Source organism: Hydra vulgaris, chromosome 13 (assembly GCF_038396675.1).
Source record: "Hydra vulgaris chromosome 13, alternate assembly HydraT2T_AEP".
Taxonomy (NCBI): Eukaryota; Metazoa; Cnidaria; class Hydrozoa; order Anthoathecata; family Hydridae; genus Hydra; species Hydra vulgaris.
In genome coordinates, this window is record NC_088932.1 from 50,662,501 (window position 1) to 50,674,256 (window position 11,756).

At 29.1% G+C, this 11,756-nt stretch overlaps 1 protein-coding gene across 4 annotated transcripts; it reads left to right on the top strand.

The window, feature by feature from the left end:
- Positions 1-1,281: 1,281 nt before the first annotated feature.
- LOC136090294 (uncharacterized) lies at positions 1,282-11,402 on the top strand. 4 transcript variants are annotated; one of them, XM_065816615.1, is made up of 7 exons: positions 1,285-2,480; positions 2,661-2,851; positions 2,982-3,135; positions 8,585-8,694; positions 9,594-9,701; positions 10,810-10,901; positions 11,095-11,402. In XM_065816615.1, the coding sequence occupies exons 1-6, from the start codon at positions 2,156-2,158 to the stop codon at positions 10,858-10,860; spliced, it is 939 nt and encodes a 312-aa protein (XP_065672687.1). In that variant the 5' UTR covers positions 1,285-2,155; the 3' UTR covers positions 10,861-10,901; positions 11,095-11,402. The 4 variants fall into 4 exon arrangements, 2 of the variants coding, with proteins under 2 accessions (XP_065672688.1, XP_065672687.1); XR_010643316.1 differs by having other exon boundaries at positions 1,286-1,647; positions 1,809-2,480; positions 9,594-10,901; XM_065816616.1 differs by having other exon boundaries at positions 1,282-2,480; positions 10,810-11,402.
- Positions 11,403-11,756: the final 354 nt, after the last annotated feature.

Sequence of the window (11,756 nt, forward strand, 5' to 3'; positions counted from 1 at the left end):
TACTTTTATTGCTCATGGAAATTGTAGATATTGTTTTATCTCCACGGGTTAATGATGGTTTAGCAAGTTATTTGTCACATTTAATAGGTGAACATCATCAAACTTATCTCAATTTATTTCCTGAAAAGCGCTTAACAACCAAGCATCACTATTTGGTGCATTATCCTACAGCGCTCATAAGATGTGGTCCACCGTGTAGATATTGGTGCATGCGATTTGAATCTCTGAATAACTTTTTTAAACAAATTTCAAGAGGTTCTCATTGTTTCAAAAACATAGCGTTTTCATTTACAAAGCGATCTCAAATTGCACTAGCAAATGTTTTTCTTGCTCACTCTCTGTTTAGCAGTCACACTGTTATTGGGACAACGAAGGAGAAGATTGTATGCCAAATTGAACCATGTGACGTTTGCCAGTTTTTGTGCAATAATTTTCTGTTATCCAAAACAGAAACAGTTCATGTTGCACAATGGATTAAGGTTGGTCATTACAGAATTGAAAAAAAAAAGTGTAGTTGTGTGTGATTTCTGTGATGGTATACTCGAGTTTGGTTACGTCGAATGCATTGTTTACCTTGGTAATATTGCATTTATGTTGTTAAGGTGGTTTACTGTTAACTACTTCGATAACCATTTTCATGGTTATGCAATTGACTACAATCCCTGCTCAAAGCTTTTTATCACTTAAGTTGAAGAGTTGAAAGATCACATTCCATTAAACATTCATTCCATCTTTTATGAGGGTAAAAAATTAAAACTTGTTAGTCCCAGATATGTTCTTTTAGTCAGCTATTTTTCTTTGTGCTATATCTTCTTTTTTCTTTACATTAGCTGTTAAATCACAATCAATTTTCTCATTTTTGTGCTTATGCAAATTATTTTGTGTTATTTTGTCAGTATATTAAAAAATATATAATGGAGATTTAAATCCAAATTTAAATAATCTTAATACAAAGGAAGATAGATCAATTTGAGCCTATTAAGCATTAAAAAAAATTATCCATTCATGTTTTTTTTACCAAATTCATAAGGAATTACAATTTCGGCGATAATGAGTCAACACTAAAAAAAGCTTTTTTTGCATAACAGTAAATGTAAATTACACTTATATTATTGTGTTTATTATTTTTCATTCTTCTACTATGACTTCTTTTAATATATTCAGAATCCACGATTCTGAATATATTTTCTTTAAGTTATTTTGATTAGTTACATACTTTTACTTTTCTTAACACGAAAATTTAGGCGCCATAAATTTCTCTCAATAATTTATTATGCTAAGAAACAATAGTAATAATTGTAATATTTCATTATTGACAATAAAAACATACCTAAAACAAAACAGACAGGAAAGACTTTACACAGCAAGAGGTAGACTAATTACAGCTGATCAGAGATTAAATGATTGAAATTAATTTTGGTTAAACTTTTCTGACTTTTCTTTTTTACAAATTTAATTTGTTATGTACTAATAGGCTAATAGCTGCATTTTGTCTTAGTATGTCGGAAATTTGACATTGGTGCAGATAGCAGTCTAAAGTTTGTGTTGGATAGTGACGGATGTGAAATTGATCCTGATGATTTTCCAATAGTTTTAAGGTCTGATATGTCGGTGGTTATACTCAAACCAAGCAAATGTTGGAAAGAGGTATTGTATTATATTTCATGTGACTGTGTACAAACATAATAATTTATGAGTATATTAATGTATGCTGGACAAAAAATGCAATGGCTCTGCAAAATCATCAATTGTTGTGCACTTTTACAACAATTTTGTGAATTGTTTTAATTTTACCATTGTTTGTCTAGAAAGTACAAGAATGTCAATCCATAACAAAGGACACATTATTATCGAGAACTAATGTCAGCAATGAAGGTAGCAATATTTCGCAAGTGACTACTCCTACTACTCCATCTAGCGAGGCTAGTAACAGAGACATAACTGGTATCAATGAAAATACTCCTACTTCTTCTGCATCAGGCATATTATCCAATCAAATGTCTCTGGAGTCATTCTTGTTACAGCATACAAAAACTAAACACCACATGATAAAAATGAAAACTGGAACCTATGGAATATCTGAAAGACAAACTATAACATAGTGACTGCTGCTAAAGTTATCGACTGTTACGGGAATTACCTGCCGAAAGATAAAATGAAAATGGTTAGCATATTTCTTGCCAGGATTACAGGTCTCAAACTGGAAGATTTCTTTGAACCAAAATCTCACAAGGGTTTTTTAGCTAAGTGCATTGAAAATGCACACGTTAAGCTTAGCAGCAATGAGAAACGGACTCCAAAAGAGGAAATGTGGACTCCAAAAGAGAAAAGGGGTAAGGCTAGACAGACTTTGCAACAAAGTACTGCACCACTGTCTGATGCACTCTCTAGGAATTCATTGATAACTACAGTTCTACAAAATGATGAGTTTATTTTCACAGGTTGCTGTCGAGAATTGGAGGAGTGTGAATTCTGTGAAGGTTATTAGTATAATGTACTTAATTCAAAAATATGTTTTCTTTTTTTATTTGTTTTTAAATAACTGTTTAACTAATGAATATTGTGTAAACGCATTCATGTAGATTTATGATTTTTTTTTAATATTATTTAGTACTACACATTGTGTTGTGTAAAACATAAAATTTAGCTTTGATTTACAGGTATAACAGGTGATGATTTAAAAATAGAAATGATCAAATTAGCCACCTTGTCGGTATCAGTTTTTGGTGAAGAACTTTTACTATCAGCAAAGAAAACGTTCTGCTACAGACGGAAAAAGATCGAAGAATGTCATCCATCATATTTAAAATGTGTACATCAAATACCATGTTACTTGTCTATGCCACAAATGGTTAATATTTTGTAAATAGATATTGAAAAGTAAATAAAACGGTTTTCAGTATATAAATTTATATTCACGTAGTTATTTGTGTTTTTTCTTATTAGTGAGCTTATGATGTACAGATTTATTTAATGTTTAGCTGCTGCAAGATTTTCGTCGTATGTATCCTGATGCAGCTGACCGCTTTGTTGTGTGTATGGAAAATTTGATATCCTCTGTGCTACTTTATTGTTCCAAATCAACAGTTGAATACCTTCAAAAATGCAACACAGAGGGAATGATTGGAGGATCCAGTAAGTTAATATAAAAGTGGTATGAGTAGTGTTTTATGTTAATTTGAGGTTGACTGTTATTAATAAAGATAAATTGCTCATCATTACAGGGTCAGATCATTATATTTCAACCAATTTCAAGAAAACTTTGTGGGGTACCATCTCTGATTTTCCTGATTTTTACATATCATTATCTAAATGATGTAAATAGGTTAAATGTGCAATTTCAGAGTTCCAAGTGCAACGGTTTAGAAATTATAGCCTTACAAACACTCTCAGGTAGACCCCTCGGTTCCTCGAATGGTAAAAATAGACAACTTTAAGGCCTTAAAACTTTTTTCTAACTTTCAGCAAGTGGCTCATTTTTTCTAGAACTATTTTCTAGATATTTCTGTCTTAAAATTTGTGATTTTTATTAGCTTGTATCATGTTAGAAAAAAACTACAGCCTCCTAAATTTGGAAAAATTCTAAAAAATGCTAAATAAAGGCAAAATGAAGTTAGCCGTAGTATTTTTCTATTCATCAACAAGTCCTTACATGTTAGTTTTCTAATTACCTACAATGGTCTACAACAAATTGGCAAAATATAAGTAGCTTGTTACATTTTAGAAATCAGTTTTATCTAAAAATATATTGTCCACTTTACTAAAAAGTCCCATTTTCAGCCATTTGGGGATGGCTCGTAAATTTTTCTAACACTTTGTATTGATCTGACATTAACAGCAAATAAGGCCATTAGATCTAACTATATAAAAATGTAAACATCACAAACTTGTCATGTTCACAACAAAAATGGCAGCATTTTTTATTAACCCTATTTTTCAATTATCAGGGCTGAATAGTGTTATTGGAAACCAGTGCCCCTCCAACCTGCTTTCTGGCCCATGTGAGGGATGTAGCCTATCATAAGTCATTTCTTAAAAAAAAGAGATATGGTTGGTTACTTTCTCCCTGATCTGGACTTTATACCGGATAGGAGCACAACAAAAGGGTAATAACTATATAGAGCCTGCATTATTTTTAAAAGGTGACACTCAAAAAAAAATTTAGTTAATCATAAAATTGCGATTTAATCTTTATTAAGATGATTTTTTTATAGTTGATTGAATTGCTAATAATTCAAGGCAATAGTAGGACAGTGGGTTCATACATTACTGGCAATATGAAGTATAACAAGACTAATCAAGCCATTTCAATATTGATTTAATGTTTTGTTTAAATAAGTTTTTTAACAAAGTATGAGTTTCAATTTTATTAGTTAATTTTAACTATTTATCTAAAAATGCAATGATTCTATATAATATACCCTTTTGCAAATGTAAATATATAAGCATTTATAACTAAAAATAACTTACCTTGATATTTTTCTGTTCAATAAACTTTGCTATTGCAGTTTGTTTCCATTTTTTTCATTACATTATTTGTATGTGTTTTTAATTGTTGGATCTTATGTATGTATGTATGTATGTATGTATGTATGTATGTATGTATGTATACATATATACATACATACATACATACATACATACATACATACATACATACATACATACATACATACATACATACATGTATGTATGTATGTATACATATGTATGTATGTATACATACATACATACATACATACATACATACATACATACATACATACATACATACATACATACATACATACATACATACATACATATATATATATATATATATATATATATATATATATATATATATATATATATATATATATATATATATATATATATATATATATATATGTAATCAAATCATTATTGAACTTACTTCTCCTATATAACTTCATAGAAAATTATACATAAGAAGGTTCAATAATATTTCATCTTAATTAAATTTATTAGATAAACATGAATACTTGTTCTATTGGTATTGAGCTAAAGTTAGATGGTCATAAAAATACATACTGCAGTCAGTCTGAAATTTCAGAAATAGTAAATGAAGATAAATACCTGCTGACCTTAAGAACTGGAATAAGAAATATTCATTTGCATACAATTGCACTCACCATAGGTTACAATTTATTAATTACTATTCAACATATCATAAATCATGTTGTGACCCGTTCTCAATTCATTCAAAGATTGTTAAAGGAAACCTGACAACTGTCACTCTGGAGCATAATCAACTGGACTCTAATTTAATTCCTGGGAAAAAAATATGTTTTGGTTGTGTAAGAAAAAGCAAGAATGTTGAAGAAGTTGACAAGAGACATGATCCAGATTACATATCACCTGATAACTCTGTCACACAAATTGATACTATAAATCCTTGTCTTGTTAAATTTGGTGTGTCTCCTATTAAAAGATCATCCAGCATGAGTATGCTACAAATAGACAATAAAATAAAAAAGAAAGTTAAGTTGCTAAATGAATCATTGAATGCATCTGAACGAGATGAGCTTCAAATTAGTATGCTCAAAAGTTCCTCTTTAGATTTTATTGTAGAACAGCTTAAACAAAAGTTTTGTAATGAGATCAATATTTCACAAAAAATAAAATTGCTCACTTTAGCTCCAGTCCATTGGACTATTCAGGAAACAATAAATGAATTTAAAACAACACAATATATGGTGAAGCAAGCTAGAGCTTTGCGGGATGTTAAAGGAATCCTTGGTGAGAGATCAACAGACATAAGAAATCCTAAAAAATTGAGGAAAGGAAAATCTGGCACGCACACCGTCTGTGTTTGTATTGACCATCAAAATCCAAATCTTATGGTTAAATCATTAAAAAATGAAATAAAGTCAAAAGATCTGATGGTCTTAGCTGTATGTTTAATAGAAAATAAACCATGTATGTTTCATGAGTGTGAGAAGTGTCCTGGAAAAAAGAGAATTGAAAAAAAGTTAAATGAACTGTTAGGGGATTCAGCAAATGAAATAACTTATAAGCAATGGTTGAAGACTGATAGATGCTCCTTGGAAACTATAGTTAAAAGTCCTGATGAGTTTCTAGAAGAGTTAACAGACAAGTTATATAACCTCACAAAACATCATTATGTCAGCAAATCACAGACATTCTTTTTAAACCAGCTCAAAGAAAACATGAAGCCAAATGAATGTATTATGCAAATGGATTTTGCTGAAAATTTTTCATTTATTATACAAGATGAAGTTCAGTTATATTAATCCTATTTTTCCAAAAATCAAGCAACTCTCCATCCATTTGTCATATATGTGCAATCTTTAAATGGAAACCAATCACCAGAAAGCAAATGTTATTGTGTTATATCTGACAATCTAATTCACAATACTGAGGCAGTTTTCAGTTATGTTTCCAAAATCATACCAATTCTGAAAGAGGAATATCCACAAGTTCAGAAGATCAATTATTTCACTGATGGTGCAAGCAGCCAGTATAAAAATAGGTTAAATTTTCATATCACAATATTTTTAAAAAATTTTGATTACAATTACCTATTCTAGACAAACTATTTTCAGCCCTTGAAATGATGTTTTTGAAATTGGATACAAAATTGATAATCTTTAACTGAATAGGTTTTTTTCTTATTGTACTTTAGGTTTAATTTGAAAAACCTGTGTTTTCATGAAAAAGACTATGGACTAAAAGCAGACTGGCATTTTTTTGGGACTGCACATGGAAAAAGTGCATGTGATGGAATAGGTGGTACAGTGAAAAGAGTTATTCATAACCTATCCCTTCAAAGGCCAATTGGCAATCAAATTTTGACACCGAGGGACATGTTCTTAGTTGCTAAAGAAAAAATTAAAAACATCAGGTATATATCATGCTATTGTCAAAGTGTATGTACATTTAGGTTATGATATTTTTTCAAATAATTGATGTCTAGTATCCTATATCATAATAGGCATTTAAACAAAAATAATAAAAATAACGTATGAATGTTTAGTTATAAAAAATCAAATAGTATAGAAAAGGATTCCTTAAAACAAGACCTTACTAAATACATATTTGGAAATAGAATTATGATTTATGTTAACTCTTTTTCAGATTTATCTACATTTCTGAAACCGAAACAGCTGCTATAACACATGAAGTGCTTGCTAAACGATTTGAGAATGTTCCTGCCATCAAAGGTACTCGCTCATACCATTATTTCTCACCTCAATCATGCTGTTTAAAAGCTTATGTAACATCAATGAGCAGTACATTTGACTCTTTTCACATGCTGGAAGATACTTTCATTAATACACAAAAATCGATGAATACTGATATCAATATTAATGATTGGGTATTAGTGAATTATTTTGGTGAATTCTTTCCTGGAAAGATAACTGATCCTAAAGGTGACACAGTTTGTATTAGCTGTTTACAAAAAGCAGGCAATTATTTCAAGTATCCAACAACCACAGATATCCATTGGTATCCAGTTAGTGACATTATTGCCATGTTACATGACCCTGAGCTCAAAAACATTAGAGGATTTTACTCTTATCTTATTAAAAAAAAGGATGAAATGAATTATCATATATAATTGTTTTCAACTACATTATTATGTATTGCCATTATTAAGGGAGAATACAAGAATTTTGTAAAAAAGATAACTATGCTTTTCACATAAACAACAATGCTGGGCTAGAAATGGTTTTTATAGCAATTATATAAAATTTTGTAAAACAAATTACAGATAGTGGGTTACATCCCTCACATGGGCTAGAAAGCAGGTTGGAGGGGCACTGGTTTCCAATAACACTATTCAGCCCTGATAATTGAAAAAAAGGGTTAATAAAAAATGCTGCCATTTTTGTTGTGAACATGACAAGTTTGTGATGTTTACATTTTTATATAGTTAGATCTAATGGCCTTATTTGCTGTTAATGTCAGATCAATACAAAGTGTTAGAAAAATTTACGAGCCATCCCCAAATGGCTGAAAATGGGACTTTTTAGTAAAGTGGACAATATATTTTTAGATAAAACTGATTTCTAAAATGTAACAAGCTACTTATATTTTGCCAATTTGTTGTAGACCATTGTAGGTAATTAGAAAACTAACATGTAAGGACTTGTTGATGAATAGAAAAATACTACGGCTAACTTCATTTTGCCTTTATTTAGCATTTTTTAGAATTTTTCCAAATTTAGGAGGCTGTAGTTTTTTTCTAACATGATACAAGCTAATAAAAATCACAAATTTTAAGACAGAAATATCTAGAAAATAGTTCTAGAAAAAATGAGCCACTTGCTGAAAGTTAGAAAAAAGTTTTAAGGCCTTAAAGTTGTCTATTTTTACCATTCGAGGAACCGAGGGGTCTACCTGAGAGTGTTTGTAAGGCTATAATTTCTAAACCGTTGCACTTGGAACTCTGAAATTGCACATTTAACCTATTTACATCATTTAGATAATGATATGTAAAAATCAGGAAAATCAGAGATGGTACCCCACAAGCCATTGGTTGAAATATAATGATTTGACCCTACAGTGAAATTAATCGACTCATTGCATTTTTTTATAGATGGAAAGACTATAGCTACTGTGAAAGCATTGCTATACCTGTTGCCGATGACAGGAAAAAAGCGCCTGACGGCAAAGGAGTCGTTTGATTTGCTGATCGCATATGGGACGGTGAGCATTTTGGATGGATTGTTTTTCATTTTTAAAAAATGTCTTATGTATTTCTGCAATATTTTAATTTGTTGCTCTTTTTCTCTTTTAGTAAATAAATCTACTATTTGTCACATAAGAATTATAGTGTTCTATGTGACATTTTCAGGGATTATCTTTTTCCTAATATTCCAGGAATTCCGGATAATTTTTCTCATTTTTTTTCCAGATATTTAAAAAGTTTGCCGTAAATACAAATTGAAGTACCGTATTTTTAGATGCCCTTCCTTCATTATTGACAATATTTGAAATTTATTATTATGCATATAAGAGCTATGAGTGGCTCTTAAAAAATACAACTTTAAAATAATGTTTAAATAAAAGGATTTGATATAATATTTGATATTATACAGAGGAAATTAAGGGAAATTTTTTTGAAAATTAAGAGGAAATTAAGGGGAAAATCATAACGGATTTTTTTCCGGATATTTTCCGCAAACAATATTCCGGATTTTTAAAATATGACCTGGATGATCTATTTTTCTATGTTGTGAGAATTTAACTATTGATTTTTTATTGTTATAATGTTTCATTATATTTATGAATAATACGTCGTTTTTGTTATTTATCTTTCATAATTAAGCTGTTAATATGATTTATATAATTTTTAATTGTTTTTTTTTTAATTATACATTATTAATTAAACATTTTTATTAATAAATTATAACATAAAAAAAGCAGATAGTACCCTATAATTCTCATGTGACGAATTTTCTTATTAAGTTTTTATTTTGTCAAGTTAACGCTAACTTTGCACTAACTTAAATTAGTATTAATAGCACAAATTGTGAATATTTTAAATTTGTATATAATTGGAAATGTCATACTTTGCAATACATGTACTAATTGTTTATGTTTAGCCTGGCACTGGCAATTCTATAGATGTTCCACAAAACCTGGCTTATCCAAAGCTATACCTAGAGTATTTCTTGAACGATGAAGTTTGCTTGGCTGGATGTTCAATGGTGGTATGCTTGGATTACATGTTTAAGTTGTTTTGGATTTTCAATTTGGAGTATCCTAGCGGTTTAGAGATGTTTTTTAAATTTTTGCAATTTATAATATATAAGTTAACTTCTGGCAAAGAAAGAATGGTTGGGACTATCAATAGTGTAGCTCGTCTTTTTCAACTGTAGCAATGCTAACTAGTGATCAGCACTGAAGGTGTATGAAAGTTGCTTTGTAAAAAGTTAAAAGTAAAAAGTAAAAGGTTAAAGTTAACAGTTATAACTATAGAGTATAGAGTAGAGTATAGTTATAACTATAGAGTATAGAGTAGAGTATAGTTATATTCAACTATAGTTGAATATAAGTGCCAACAAAGTTGTACAATTGCTTCAGTTTTTTTCATTTTGTGTACTCATCATGCTGCAGTCATTTCTTTTTATTGTATTTACTTGAATATTTAGTTGTTTAAGTTGCTTTATAAAATTCAGTGTGTATGCATTTTTATTACACTGTATTTACATTAATATTTGGTTATACAAGTGGTTTTGTGTGCTCTTGTTACAGTTATTACATTGTATCAAATTGAATATTTAGCAGTGTAAATAGTTTTCTTATTTTCCTGCATTTTTTATTTGAGCATCTTTAAAATACTTTTTTAATAGTTATTGAACTTCTTGTGTCGGAATTTATTGGTAGCTTTTGCTTGGTATAATCAAAATATTATTCCAATTCTGGTGTTAAAATAGCAATGTATAAACAAAGGTTTATTGTATTTTCAGTTTTAGATGCGATGTATTAAATTATGTTACTATTTAACTTTTTAAAACTATATTTCTTTATTTAGCAACTTAATGCTAGTTTAGTAACTTTTACAAAATAAATGTTCACTATTTAATAAGTTGAGTATTATTTAATGTTTGAAGTAGTTTATGCAGCTTGATTGTTGGAGTATCAGTTGTACGTATCTACAAGGTCATTGTATATAAAGGAGTTAAGTTAAACTGTTAATATAGTTAAATAGTTAAGTTTAAACTGAACTTAGATTTTCAGGTTTCTGTGCTATTACTTTATGCAGTGCTAAATTTAAAATTGCGTTTAAATTTTTTTTAATATTTGTTTTGTATGCAGCTTGATTGTTGGAGTATCAGTTGTACGTATCCACAAGATAATTGTATATAAAGGAGTTAGTAGTTAAGTTTAAACTAAACTTCTGTTTTCAGGTTTGTTATGCTTTTAAATTTTGCTGTATAATGATTAAAATTGCATTTAACGCTTTACATTCTACTTATTAATATTACAATAAATTAAATCTTTTTGTATTGAAATAGGTAATATTTCAAAACAAAAGGTAATAGGTAATATATATGGAAATTTTTAATTTACCCAAGTACCCCTTGTTTTTATTTTTCATAGATGCTCAGGTTACGACTCAGGTTACGGCTGCTATTAAAGCATTGATCTTGTTACCGATGACTGGAAAAAAATGGTTAACAGCAAAAGAATTTAAACAGTACAAAATTGAACTATTAACTTTTGTTATAAAAGTTCATTATATAGTGTAGATTCACTTTTTAAACTGAACTAACAAATTTTGTTGTCCTGTATATATATATTTATTATTGTTTAAAATGTAACTATGCCAATCTTAAGTTGTGATCTCGACATTTGTAAATTTTTACTGTGTACTATTTGTAGATTACAGTTATTAATATGTATATGTACTTTGTTGTTGTTTTTATCGATTATACGTTTTTCGTAACTTACAATAATAATTTTCGTAATTTTCGTAACTTACAATAATAATTACAGTAAGGAAGTTTTACTCTAACTGCTGTCATAAAATAAAGAAATCTTTTTTTCAGTCTTGATCTTACCGAAAAAATATCACGTAAAATAATCAAATTTTGCCTTGAATGAATTTTTACTATTTCAAGAAAATTATTACCTATGGATTTCCTTATTTTAAGGGAAATAGTTTTAAGGAAAGAAATTTCCTTAAAAACAATTTTCCTTAGTTTAAGGAAATCTTTACCAGTGCTGTTTTTAGGGGATTATTTCCTTAGTTTTTCCCTTAA

Bases quoted from the DNA above. Each gene is read 5' to 3' on its own strand.
- LOC136090294 (XM_065816616.1), top strand. From the start codon at position 2,156: ATGAAAATGGTTAGCATATTTCTTGCCAGGATTACAGGTCTCAAACTG. The intron at 2,481-2,660 runs GTTATTAGTATA...TTTGATTTACAG, and splicing joins GGAGTGTGAATTCTGTGAAG to GTATAACAGGTGATGATTTA. The intron at 2,852-2,981 runs GTTAATATTTTG...TTTAATGTTTAG, and splicing joins ACTTGTCTATGCCACAAATG to CTGCTGCAAGATTTTCGTCG.